This window comes from Mizuhopecten yessoensis, unplaced genomic scaffold, assembly GCF_002113885.1.
Source record: "Mizuhopecten yessoensis strain PY_sf001 unplaced genomic scaffold, ASM211388v2 scaffold10703, whole genome shotgun sequence".
In the NCBI taxonomy this organism is placed as follows: domain Eukaryota; kingdom Metazoa; phylum Mollusca; class Bivalvia; order Pectinida; family Pectinidae; genus Mizuhopecten; species Mizuhopecten yessoensis.
The window spans coordinates 442,734-457,261 of NW_018408679.1; the positions used below are offsets into that span (position 1 = coordinate 442,734).

At 38.5% G+C, this 14,528-nt stretch overlaps 2 protein-coding genes across 2 annotated transcripts; one reads left to right on the plus strand and one right to left on the minus strand.

Moving 5' to 3' along the window:
• Window positions 1-4,555: 4,555 nt before the first annotated feature.
• On the minus strand, window positions 4,556-9,756 carry LOC110461896 (F-box/LRR-repeat protein 21-like). Its single transcript, XM_021515622.1, has 2 exons — window positions 9,665-9,756; window positions 4,556-7,830 (listed from the first exon to the last, which is right to left on the minus strand). Exon 2 carries the CDS (start codon window positions 7,771-7,773, stop codon window positions 6,571-6,573), a length of 1,203 nt encoding a protein of 400 aa, XP_021371297.1. The 5' UTR covers window positions 7,774-7,830; window positions 9,665-9,756; the 3' UTR covers window positions 4,556-6,570.
• Window positions 9,757-9,766: 10 nt separating this feature from the next.
• On the plus strand, window positions 9,767-14,432 carry LOC110461897 (39S ribosomal protein L52, mitochondrial-like). The gene is made up of 5 exons (XM_021515623.1): window positions 9,767-9,844; window positions 11,860-11,992; window positions 12,444-12,511; window positions 12,882-12,946; window positions 14,037-14,432. The coding sequence occupies exons 1-5, from the start codon at window positions 9,832-9,834 to the stop codon at window positions 14,205-14,207; spliced, it is 450 nt and encodes a 149-aa protein (XP_021371298.1). The 5' UTR covers window positions 9,767-9,831; the 3' UTR covers window positions 14,208-14,432.
• The last annotated feature ends 96 nt before the right edge of the window (window positions 14,433-14,528 follow it).

Here is a 14,528-nt window from a genome sequence, read left to right on the forward strand (position 1 = left end):
TCCCCATTATCACAGGACCTTAATGTAAAATAGGTACGGTAGATATTTTCTTGGTCTTCCTTTAGTTCAACTGTATATGTGCTTTTATAATGGTAAACACTCGTCAGATTTTTTGTTTCACCTGGTAAAAAGTATGGTTGAGCTTACGCGGTAATATGGAATCTGTCATCTTTTCCTTAAAACCACTTCTTATTTAGAACCATGAAGCACTGTAGATTGTTGTGTTGAACTATTCAATACAATTACCTTGACCCTCTTTGAATGTCTCATTGGTCAAACATATCAAATCATAGAAAATTTGCTTTCAAATAAAGTAATATTTTGAGCTAAAGTAACAATATCTCGTCGGGATTTTGTTTCAGTGGAGAGCTTACAAGTTGATGCAAATTAATAATACTGATCAACAATCAAGATAACTGAGATCAGCTATGTTAAAAACTCAAAACAATAACTAAACAACTATAAAGCCATGAGTTATCATACTTGGCAAGTACTGAAATGCCAAAAACTGGTCATAAGAAAGCAAAACCCTAAAACAGAAGTTTGGTCTATAGGTTAATTTAGAGGTGGACTCAAAAGTTGAATAAGATAATAAGCCCATTCTGCATATTGGGTTGAATAAAAAATTGAATAATTGTACATGTAAGTGTGAAATAGAGAATAATTAAGTTATTTCTTAGGACAGGACTGAAGGATTTATCACAGGTAAATTCTAGTATGGTTTAATCAGGTATGTGAGATGAAAATTATCTTGTCCAATCCAATGTTTTTTTTAACTAACAATTAATATAAATATAAATTTCCACAGTGGTACAGTGAGCCCATATAATTCAGGTGATGGAGTAGATAACCTTATTAACCTATCCACCCCTGAAGTCATATTTGAACCTTACCAAATTAAATACTGGGCAATTCCAGCTTAAAACTGTAGGGGTGAATGAGTTAATTATGATACAGATCTTCTATCCAAAAGGGTTTGACATGAAGACACTGGTAAATCATCTTAGTTATTGGACCACCTCTATAATAGACCACCTGTGTTAGGAAACTACTTCACAGTGACCACTTCTATAGGTAGACCACCTGTGTTAGAAAACTACTTCACAGTGACCACCTCTATAGGTAGACCACCTGTGTTAGGAAACTACTTCACAGTGACCATTTCTATACATGCAGGTAGACCACATGTGTTAGGAAACTACTTCACAGTGACCACCTCTATAGGTAGACCACCTGTGTTAGGAAACTACTTCACAGTGACCACCTCTATAGGTAGACCACCTGTGTTAGGAAACTACTTCACAGTGACCACCTCTATAGGTAGACCACCTGTGTTAGGAAACTACTTCACAGTGACCACCTCTATAGGTAGACCACCTGTGTTAGGAAACTACTTCACAGTGACCACCTCTATAGGTAGACCACCTGTGTTAGGAAACTACTTCACAGTGACCACCTCTATAGGTAGACCACCTGTGTTAGGAAACTACTTCACAGTGACCACCTCTATAGGTAGACCACCTGTGTTAGGAAACTACTTCACAGTGACCACCTCTATAGGTAGACCACCTGTGTTAGGAAACTACTTCACAGTGACCACCTCTATAGGTAGACCACCTGTGTTAGGAAACTACTTCACAGTGACCACCTCTATAGGTAGACCACCTGTGTTAGGAAACTACTTCACAGTGACCACCTCTATAGGTAGACCACCTGTGTTAGGAAACTACTTCACAGTGACCACCTCTATAGGTAGACCACCTGTGTTAGGAAACTACTTCACAGTGACCACCTCTATAGGTAGACCACCTGTGTTAGGAAACTACTTCACAGTGACCACCTCTATAGGTAGACCACCTGTGTTAGGAAACTACTTCACAGTGACCACCTCTATAGGTAGACCACCTGTGTTAGGAAACTACTTCACAGTGACCACCTCTATAGGTAGACCACCTGTGTTAGGAAACTACTTCACAGTGACCACCTCTATAGGTAGACCACCTGTGTTAGGAAACTACTTCACAGTGACCACCTCTATAGGTAGACCACCTGTGTTAGGAAACTACTTCACAGTGACCACCTCTATAGGTAGACCACCTGTGTTAGGAAACTACTTCACAGTGACCACCTCTATAGGTAGACCACCTGTGTTAGGAAACTACTTCACAGTGACCACCTCTATAGGTAGACCACCTGTGTTAGGAAACTACTTCACAGTGACCACCTCTATAGGTAGACCACCTGTGTTAGGAAACTACTTCACAGTGACCACCTCTATAGGTAGACCACCTGTGTTAGGAAACTACTTCACAGTGACCACCTCTATAGGTAGACCACCTGTGTTAGGAAACTACTTCACAGTGACCACCTCTATAGGTAGACCACCTGTGTTAGGAAACTACTTCACAGTGACCACCTCTATAGGTAGACCACCTGTGTTAGGAAACTACTTCACAGTGACCACCTCTATAGGTAGACCACCTGTGTTAGGAAACTACTTCACAGTGACCACCTCTATAGGTAGACCACCTGTGTTAGGAAACTACTTCACAGTGACCACCTCTATAGGTAGACCACCTGTGTTAGGAAACTACTTCACAGTGACCACCTCTATAGGTAGACCACCTGTGTTAGGAAACTACTTCACAGTGACCACCTCTATAGGTAGACCACCTGTGTTAGGAAACTACTTCACAGTGACCACCTCTATAGGTAGACCACCTGTGTTAGGAAACTACTTCACAGTGACCACCTCTATAGGTAGACCACCTGTGTTAGGAAACTACTTCACAGTGACCACCTCTATAGGTAGACCACCTGTGTTAGGAAACTACTTCACAGTGACCACCTCTATAGGTAGACCACCTGTGTTAGGAAACTACTTCACAGTGACCACCTCTATAGGTAGACCACCTGTGTTAGGAAACTACTTCACAGTGACCACCTCTATAGGTAGACCACCTGTGTTAGGAAACTACTTCACAGTGACCACCTCTATAGGTAGACCACCTGTGTTAGGAAACTACTTCACAGTGACCACCTCTATAGGTAGACCACCTGTGTTAGGAAACTACTTCACAGTGACCACCTCTATAGGTAGACCACCTGTGTTAGGAAACTACTTCACAGTGACCACCTCTATAGGTAGACCACCTGTGTTAGGAAACTACTTCACAGTGACCACCTCTATAGGTAGACCACCTGTGTTAGGAAACTACTTCACAGTGACCACCTCTATAGGTAGACCACCTGTGTTAGGAAACTACTTCACAGTGACCACCTCTATAGGTAGACCACCTGTGTTAGGAAACTACTTCACAGTGACCACCTCTATAGGTAGACCACCTGTGTTAGGAAACTACTTCACAGTGACCACCTCTATAGGTAGACCACCTGTGTTAGGAAACTACTTCACAGTGACCACCTCTATAGGTAGACCACCTGTGTTAGGAAACTACTTCACAGTGACCACCTCTATAGGTAGACCACCTGTGTTAGGAAACTACTTCACAGTGACCACCTCTATAGGTAGACCACCTGTGTTAGGAAACTACTTCACAGTGACCACCTCTATAGGTAGACCACCTGTGTTAGGAAACTACTTCACAGTGACCACCTCTATAGGTAGACCACCTGTGTTAGGAAACTACTTCACAGTGACCACCTCTATAGGTAGACCACCTGTGTTAGGAAACTACTTCACAGTGACCACCTCTATAGGTAGACCACCTGTGTTAGGAAACTACTTCACAGTGACCACTTCTATAAGTAGACCACCTGTGTTAGGAAACTACTTCACAGTGACCCCCCCTATAATAGACCACCTGTGTTAGGAAACTACTTCACAGTGACCCCCTCTATAGGTAGACCACCTGTGTTAGGAAACTCCTTCACAGTGTCCATTTCTATACATGCAGGTAGACCACCTGTGTTAGGAAACTACTTCACAGTTACCACCCCTATAATAGACCACCTGTGTTAGGAAACTACTTCACAGTTACCACCCCTATAATAGACCACCTGTGTTAGGAAACTACTTCACAGGGACCACCTCTATAGGTAGACCACCTGTGTTAGGAAACTACTTCACAGTGACCACTTCTATAAGTTGACCACCTGTGTTAGGAAACTACTTCCAATGTGCCACAGGGATTTTATTGTTTTTCATGGACTTTCCATTAGTGATTTCTTACTAGTCTTAACTGTATTAAGTAGGTATAACAGAATACCTGCTTTAGAAATTCAGCTAGCTTCTATTTAGTTTTTAAAGAACACTCTGCTTAATTTCGAATTTGACCTTTTAGAAGGATTTCTTTTAATATGACCCATGCTGATTTTACCCCAATCCTCTTTAAAACTGAAAAATAAATCTGTCTTGCACTGTATGTAGAATAATAGACATACCGTGAAACGCCATTCAAATCTTCTCTGTTTTTGTACCACGGAAAATGTTTTCAAAAAAGCAGACATATTATATAAATATTATTTTCATCTTCTGAATCATTTAATTAGAGCTCTGAAAACCCCCAAAATAACAAGATACACGATACACATTAAGTCGCTTTATTTTTGTCATGAATCAACTCACATTTCTTCAGCAAATTCATCACAGATGATATTAAACATAAATGGAGAATATGTATGCTCTTGTACATATAAATAGCACCAATTATTGTCATACGACTGTGTATATAGCTATAAATAGCATACACAATATCTAAAACAAATCACAAACTAACACTCCAAGGCATAGAAAAATGTATGCTAAAGAGAAATATTGCTTAAAAAATTATATATAACTTGCATGTTAAAAAAATATTTAATCAATGGGTTATGACTCAAAATATATGAAAACAATTTGTATGTGATTAAAATTGATACTCTACAAGACTAAACTATTGATGTCATAAAAGCTGAGTTATCCAATATCTATATTAATTAGGTTCAACCTTTAGTAAATAAACAATAAATGTACACCAAAAGACATTCAACCATTACAATTAAGAAGCATTGAATTAATGGTTATACAGCATACATCACTCACCGAGGTTCTTTCAGTTTTTAAATCCTTCAGTATAATTACACAAAAAAGTACTTCACAAAAAGATATGAAGCAAATTACTTAGTTAGTTTACAAAATGTAAAATCTGCACAATATTTAAATAAATACAATGGAGTGTATATTAAAGGGATAAAAGCTTGCAGTGTCTTTCCTGGAATAAATGTACATAATCTTTTTTCAAATAATTATAAAACATTAATTTTTCAGCTTATGCTAATCACTCTTGTTAGCCCAGGTAGAAGTGTATAGAGGGACTTCATGCTAATCACTCTTGTTAGCCCAGATAGAAGTGTATAGAGGGACTTCATGCTAATCACTCTTGTTAGCCCAGATAGAAGTGTATAGAGGGACTTCATGAGGGAGAAAACCCACATGGTTGAGCAGGTGACCCAATACCTTTTCACGTCCGATCAGGTAGTTGAACCCTGGCCATCTTGGTGAAAGGCAAGTGCGCTATCTAGTATCCACTGCGCCACCAGACCACACTGTCGGACATTTTTGTGGGGTTTTAATATTACTAGGATGAAATTTCACTGTGTACATGATGTTAACAGAGATACTAAAGAATGTGTTATGTATTTGTATATTAGCACATCTACTTCTAATGTAACAAGTGTAGAAGATTGAGCTTAACATTACTTGACAGTACATTATGGTTGTTATATAAGTGACAGAGGTATTGATTGGTTATGTGCATGTACAGAAAACCAATGTCGTGTTACGTACGTCTTCCTCAAAATCTACACTAGGCAAGATTCAACCATACAATGTATAAATATCTATCTGACAGAACATTTAATGGAGAAAATGTATAACTTTCTCATAACAAAACATATCAAAACGAGACAAATCAAATAAGCAATCAAAATCAGGAAAACTCGAAACATGAACAGAGATGAGAGGGGATACCAGCGGAGTCATCTGTATGACCCGATACTGACATAATGGGAGAGGGGGCTAGATCTACACCCTACCAGTAACCTATTTGATAACATGTGTATACAGTCCCTATCGATAGGCAAAACATCCCTAGTTGAGTGACATGAGAAATATATACAATTTTGTCACATAATTGTACAGGTGAACAATACAAACCACTCACACAGTCATAGCTTGACAAAGGGACCAGCCTGTCTTGAAACCATGTGACATGTTAAATATGTAAATTTTACATGGTTTGTGTAATAAGTTAAAATTTGATATGTCATAACTCTTTGCTGGAGTTTAGAAATCAGAACCTTTTTAATGAAAACAACTATAGCTACTATTACTGCTTATAAATCCTACTCTTACCCCACTCCACTACCTCTATGACCTATGACCAATACTCTAATCCAAATTTCTACACTATGACCCATACTCTAATCCCTGTCATCTACCACTATGACCTATGACCCACACTCTAATCCCATTCTTCTACCCTTACAACCAATGACCTATATTTTATCCCCTTCCTCTACCCATACTCTAATCCCCTTCTTCTACCTCTATGAACTATGACCCATACTCTAATCACCTTCCTCTACCCCTACCACCCAGGGCTCTGGGTCAGCTGTCCACTTCAGTATGTAGTCCTTCTTTTCCTTAATCAGAGCTGAGGAGGCCAAAATCCCCTCCACAACCTCTTTCTTTAGCGCACAATAAACATATATGGATTTCAGCAGTTTGCATGTCCTTGCTAAGTTAAGGAGAGCTGCTCCAAGCTCGTCAGAATTTCTGGTCTGTAGGACAAGCTTCTCCAAGGTGGAACTGTAGAAGGCTGCAGCAAGGTTCACCTCCTCAAAGATCCTTGTGAAAGTTTCAAGTCTGAGATCTCTAACCGGGATATCTGGCTGCATTAGATCTTTCACTCTGTTAAGTGGACATGTGTGGTCAAATCCCAGACTGACCCTGAGGTTAGGTACAGCGGTCACCAGGCCTTGCCACACCTCAGACGTCAGTGTTTTGTTGTACTTCTCTTCCCTTCTACACACTATTTCCAGATGTTCCACAGGGGTTCTGTCACTTTCCGCGAAACATGCAAGAATGTCGTCCGATAAACTGCAATGGTACGCCATTAGTTCTGTTAATTTTCTGCACTTCTGAACAAGATATAGTATCGCAGAGGGACTCACCTTACAAATCAACATTCTGTTGAGAATGTTTAACGACTGTAAGTTTGGATGGTTTTCAGCCAAAATTGTAAAAACAGAATCGTCATATGCTGCAGTGAGACCACTCAGGTCTACATGTAAGATCTGTGACAATGGTGGTCTAATGGTAGGTGGAGTCGGACCAAACAACGCCCTCAAGGCAGCCACAAATTCAGCTCCCGCATAGAATAAAGGGTTCTCACCAGTAAACGTAACCGTAATGGCTGACAGCTGACGACCTGCCGAAGTAGCCAGCAACTCAATTACACGACAGGCGTAGTGTCTGTTCTCCTGGTCACTCTGATCTAGTGTGAGCCTTATACCCCGCAGGTGGTGCCCATGCTTGGCTAGGAACTGACTGTAGCCTAACATGTGGTCCTTTTTTGGGTTCACAGTAGACAGAAAACGGAAGTGAAAGTGGCGCCACAGACAGGGCTGGTTAAAGCAAGTCTGCCATGTGTGGCAGACAAGTGACGCATTGTAACGGTCGGTAGGGCCAAGATGCAGGAGTATTTGCACCACTATGTGGTCAGGAAGTGTTGACCAGCTCTGTAGCTCAAAGCAACTAGCAGCATCCATGTCTCATTAAAGAGGACAGTCAGAAATGGGTCGGCATTCTATACAAGATGGACCGACCTGTGTGGAATAAAAGATAAATAAATATTAATTTCTTTTCTTGAATTGAACATTTTATCATTTAATGAAAAAAAAATATGACCTGTTGAGGTAAATAGCTAACTGTGACTGTTGCAGCATAAAACCTGAGTGAGCCCATTATATATATATTTGGCCTATTAACTCTTCAACAATTGAGCTATACAGCTGTAAAGACCTACACTATAGCTATAACCACCTATAATTTATAGCTATATTGAGCTCAGTGTTCTCCCAAAATTGTTTTGAAAGAAGCATGTTATTTCAATATTTCTGTAAAAGCAGCACTCTATGAAAAATCAAAGCAGCATGGTAACTTTAGATTTACTATGAATATATAGCAGAGAAGATCTAGGATAGCAGCATGGCAAGAAATTATAGGAGCATGGTGCCATGCTGCAAATACAGCCTGGGGAGAACACTGGAGCTATGTTTTCTTAGATTTTAGTTTTGATAAAAATTCAGCAAAGTTGCATAAAACTATACATATGTGAATAGGTTTTATGGAAATGTTGACAACGAAAAGCAATAACAGTAAGAGGTATATATTTGTTTTCCATAAAGGAAAAGTAAAAATTCAAACTTCTTTACAACATTTAAAAAAAAAAATCTGTTTTATTGAAAATTACGTGAAAATAGTTCAAAAGACTGACATTGTATTTCAGATAGGTCGATACAACTATTACAGGTCTTTATAGAGCTATATAGGTTTTTCAACAAAATCTTTGTTCCCAACGATGCACAAGATCCTATACACTAGCTTATAAGCATCCATGGGTATTTTAAGTTGGGCATCAAATGTAACAAGAAAAGAAAATTGCAATGACCAGATGGGGTTCAAACCAGAGACTTCCAATCTCTGGACTGCATGTATAAAAGATGTACGTGGATTGATTAGGTTGCCTTACAAACGTCAGACATAAGGGATTTCCCTTTAGCTCAGCGGTAGAGCATCTGGCTGGAGAGCCAAGGGTCGTGGGTTCAAGCCCCAGCAACGGCACTATCTTTACCACTATTCCTCGTCCTACAACAAACTGGGTTGGTGTTTGAAAAAAGGGAGGAATAGTGTAAAAGATTTCCCATTAGCTCAGCAGAAAGAGTGTCGGGCTGGAGAGCCAATGGTGGTGGGTTGGAGCCCCAGCGACGGCACTATCTTTAATTTATCACTATTCCTCGTCCTACTACAAACTGGTGATGTTGACCCTCCCTGTTCAAGGTAGGAGAACCCTTGGCAGGGAGTCAAAGATTCTGGGTTGGTGTTAGAAGAAAGGGGAATAGTGTAAAGGATTTCCCTTTAGCTCAGCGGTTAGAGTGTCGGGCTGGAGAGCCAAGGGTTGTGGGTTCGAGCTCCAGCGACGGCACTATCTTTATCACTAACTAATTCCTCGTCCTACTACATATGCCATGAACCTGGTCGACAGTGATCAACCCAGTCCACTCCACTGCTACTGTTATAGAATATAAATTATATATAGATATACACTGGGAAATTGACATAATGTTAGAAACTTAAATTGCACATCACTATATATAGTACAGGCATGTTTGGTAAAACGTGTCTATTTTGCAATCCTGCAAAAATACATAGCAAAACGAAGTAAAAATATATAGGCCTAATAAACCTTAAGTTTTACAGTTTTTACAAGTTCCTGTGGTACAGTACAGTAAATAAAGTTAATGTTTAACAAACTAGGCTAAGCCATATAATGATTTACACCACGGAATTAGATTATCTAAGTCCGTGGTTACACTATATTGGCAGCAAATGATCCGATCTATAGCATTGCATAAGAAGAATAAAACATAGGAACTGTACCTTGGACCTGTAACGCCTTAGACATAACTGGATCCGCAGTGATCACTCCCTATGTTTTGACAGCACCCGGATCGGGCACATACATACGATTCGTATATTATACTACCCGGTACCGCTTCCGGCTATACTTTGCATTGCGTTTAGCGAGATTGGGTGTTTGGCTTACCATGTATAGGCATTGTAAGTATGTTTTAAATAACTGATTAATGATTTTTTTTTTAATTGTGGGACTATTTTTTCGTACTGTGAGAGGCCACGGTGTTCTTAGCGTTCCAGCAAGATCGTACTCACCATTGGATATCGTCCACGATATCGGTTTGATCACAGGGACCTGCGAATTTGTTAGTTATATTTGGACCCAAGCTAATGTGTTAAAAGAGTATTTTTACACGTTTTAGCGATTTAACTAGTACTGTTGGAAAGATGGACAATTTTTCTTTTAAAAACCTCTTGTATTCACGAAAAATGTATTTTCGTTCCACAGACATGTTCTTGGTTTCCTCCAACACTGTACGTACCTTTCCAATTTTTTTCACATTCATAGAGGTCGGTCATTCTTCTTCCGATTACTGCGACAGAGCTCATGGGTATGAGTGTAATTGTTGCAATCAGGTGTTCTTGAAGGTGGCATTTATGTATAATAACACATTTATATAATGATTTGCTTGGAGATGAAAATGATACATGGCAACAAATGTAGATCAGAAGAAAGTATATTTTATACTGGCAGAAGGCATGTGCAGGTCATAGAGCCACCTTTTGCATATTTTTGAGATTGATGCCGGCCACATGCTGATCGAAACCCGTGATGTGAGTGGCTGAAAGCGCAGCCATATTTCCCTAAAATAACCAGCCAATCAACACCATGTAATGTCTCCCCATCAAATGAACACAATAATGTTAGTATACTGGTTGTTTTTCTGGATTTTTTTGGTCTTGCCCGTAACTTCTAAACCTTTAAGATATCTTGATGATATACCCTCACTGTCAATAGATCTCTTTGACCTTGACCTCAAAGGTCAAGGGGTCATTGGATCCTCTTTAGTTATATATCTAGTCTTGGTTGTAATTTTTAAACAACTAAAATGAATCTATGAATCTACCTGCATCACCCTCATAGAGTTTTGAAGTGCACTTTGAGTTTACGTCAAGATCAAAGGTCAAATATTAGCAGCTTTCAGGAAAAGCCTGCACAAGCCATAACTTTTACACTGTTTAAGATATCATAAAGAAACTTGCAGTATACCTGCAGCACACATATAAAATGTGCAGTATAGTGAACTGTCAATTTTATATGAACGGTGGGCCCCAATAGGGGAAATAGAGGTAAAACCTTATAAATCCTTCTTCTACCATAGGGATTAAGGGATTTTATCCTTATTTAGTCTGGAGCATCCTTGTTTCAAAGGGTACTCAATTTTGTATAAACGGTTGGTGTGCCCCCTCTGGGGGCAGAGGGTTGGGTTCAAATGTGGGAAATAGAGGTAAACTTAAAATCCTTCTTCTAGCATAGGGATTGAAGGATTTCATTCTAATTTGGTCTACAGGATCCTTGGGTCAAGGGCACACAATTTGGTAAAAAGGGTGGGTGTGGCCCCCAGGGCAGAGGGGCATGGCCCAATAGGGGAAATAGAGGTAAAATCCTCTTCTACCATAGGGATTACAGGATTTTATCCCAATTTTGTCTCCATTAAGTTGTCTAGTATTGCCTGTTACTATTAGGGTGTATTCACTAAAACAAAATGGCCACCAGGCCGCCATCTTTGATTTTGACATTTGAAGTTAATGTTCTCGCTATATCTCTTTACCTCATATCAAGTACTTTAAACATATCCATATTGGCGATACAGGCCCTCTGGGCCTCTTTTTATCACATGGACCCGAGAATTAGTAACAGTAGATATGTCTGGGGCTATCCTGGTGTGTAGGGAGTAACAAATATCAGATTAGGGTTTAGATAACACATGGTAAAAATACTAAACACAAATACTATAAAGGTGAAAATTACTTAATGCTGAAATTTGATCCAACCTTACTTTCTGGTTACAAAATCCTATTTCTGGTTGGTGTATATAAATTATTTGGTATCGGTGAAGAGATCATTTTTCTTTCCGTAACATTCTTCTTCCAGGTGTAGTTTGTATGGATTATGAGTTACACCAACAATACATGTAAATTATTATTTTTCTTTCTAGGTTTGAATAGATTAGTTCATTTGATAATTCCACGTGAGGCAGCTAGAAATTTCGGTTCAACATCTGTCACATGCAGAAAGAGTAGTGGTGCAGAATGGAAGAGTTTAAAATTTGGTGGAAACTGGAGAATTAAGTAAGTACATGTACTTGTGTGGTCGGTTTTAAGAAAAAACAGCAAAACTAACACGTTAAGAATATTAACATGTAAGATAAAAGCAGAATTTGGTGTTATATATATTGGAGTGAAAAGAATAAATACAGATAATTATTTAATGTAATATTAGGTTAGAGGTGCAATACAGAAGTTATGATTTTGTCAATTTTAGCATTGCAAATTAAAACTTATTCTAAAAAATAATAAGACTAGCTATCTTTAAGTAACAAAGTTTGGACCTAGATAAATAAGACATGACATTTCTTTGACTTTTAAGTGTGTCAACTATTAACCATCTAAATTCTTTCAATTTAAGTGTGGCAACTGTCTTGTCAATTTAATGAAATACTGTATGATATATGTTATAGGATTTTGTGTAATGTTCTCTAAACCTTGATATTTTATTATGATATTTGGTTTTGTTATACAGACAGGGTAAAGCTATGGACGGCTCCACTTATGGCCCCCTCACTGACCTGCCTGATTACACCTATCTAGGTAAATATCACCAGCAAGCTATACATTATCTACATCTCTAAACAGTTTCTGGACAAGAAAAGTGTTATACTGTGAACAGTTTTGAAGATAAGCATGGGAATTATATATCAATACATGTATTTGATAATGCAAAACCTTCAAGTCCTCCCTGTTACAGTTAACGTCTTCAAATTTGTAAGGATTTTCATAAAACCATGCTAAATACTGATTGACTGCTTTTTAATATAAACTGTTTCAGATTTAGATATTCAAACACAGTAGAATAAATTGTTCCAGATCTAGAAATTAAAACATAGGTTAACTTTGCTTAAGTTGCAGAATAATCATACTGTGTATTAAAGTATCCTGTTGTTATTGTAAACATTTGTAGATGGCAGACCAACACCACTAAGTAGAGGACAGCTTCGGAGACGAGAGGAAAACAAAGAAATGGCAGTGCGTATACAACACCATATACAACACCTAAAACTACAAGTTTACAACAAAACTGTTTACAAATGAGTGTTACGTTTGCACAACCCAACAAATATATATATAAACTTTATTTATTTTACAACAATTATGAAACAAGTTATTTCAACTTCTATTATTCACTCTTGTTGGCCCGGATGTTAACGCGGGGGGGTCTTAGCGTGGGAGGAAATCGAAGTACCTTGAGAAACCCCACGTGGTCGGGCAGGTGACCCTAAACCTTTTCACGTCCGATTGGGGAATCGAACCCCGGACGCCTTGATGAAAGGCAAGTGCACCACCAGACCACCCAACGGATATCAAGTGTTTAGTTTAAGATGTCCCTCACTTAGAGATATTTTTTCTTTGCATACATAGTGTGTTTCCCAACAAACTAGAACTGTTTAGATGTGTACAAGATTATAACCCAATGCATATATGTCCCAAATACCATAAAGGTTGCTATCTGCAAATGCATTCTCCCTATTTCAATTTATTGGTTGAAGAAGGTATTCTCAGAATATCAATGCAATAACTAAGGAACTTTACAACATGCAAGATAAACACATCAAGGGGCATAACTCTATATCAGAAATAGATTTAGAACAACATGGCTGTTGGACAGGCACAGGTTTATGCAATAGGTAAGATGTTTGCAAAGTTCATTGCATTCAGTCTTACACTTCAGGAGTAGAGGACCTGACAAGGCTTTATAAGGCTAGGTAAATCAAGGGTCACAATACTCTCTCACTGGAACCAGTTGTGTGATGAGGAAGATGTGCGGAATGATCCGTTAAACTTGATGAAGTACACTTTAGAAGGAAAAGTCGGACACAATTGTCAATATGAGGACAAACAATTACATTAAGGATCATTAAAAAAATTACGAACTCCAAGTCTGATAAAAGTGAGTTATAACCAACCATCACTCGTTGGGGAACCTCTATTTCTATTTAACTTGTTATAAAATAAAGTTAATATTATTTGCAATCGAAATTTGGTGTTTCTGATCAGATCAGATACATAAATACATGTCGGTAGGCAAGAGCTTTATTTTGTGCTTGTATTTTGACAGAAACATGTTATGAAAATGATGACGGAACTGGACTTGGTCAAAAAGCCAGATCAGAAAGAACAAAACACAGCAGATAGACAGAAGAAAAGAGACAAGTCCAAGAACTTCAAAAATTTCAAATCTAAAGGACGACAATCTTACTATTCCAATAGAGAGAAAAGAAGCATCTGAGTAGAATTTATCAATTAACATCTGTATGAACTTCATGAACAGTGTTCTTTTATCTACAATAAGTTGACTTAATCGTAGATTATGGATGGCCCTGCAGTGTTTGTGCTGAACATCTCTTGTTGTGATGTTATCCTGGGTAACTATTATTCATGGTCCAGTTGTTGTCCAGATACACGAGTATAGTTCACTGGTGTGCACATATTCACAATTAAAATTCAAATACTTCTTTTTGTTTGTGTTATTTTGTGTAGAAAGATTGACATAAAATAGAACGTTACATTCCAAGGGGCAAAGACATAGACGTTTAAAATATTATTGCCC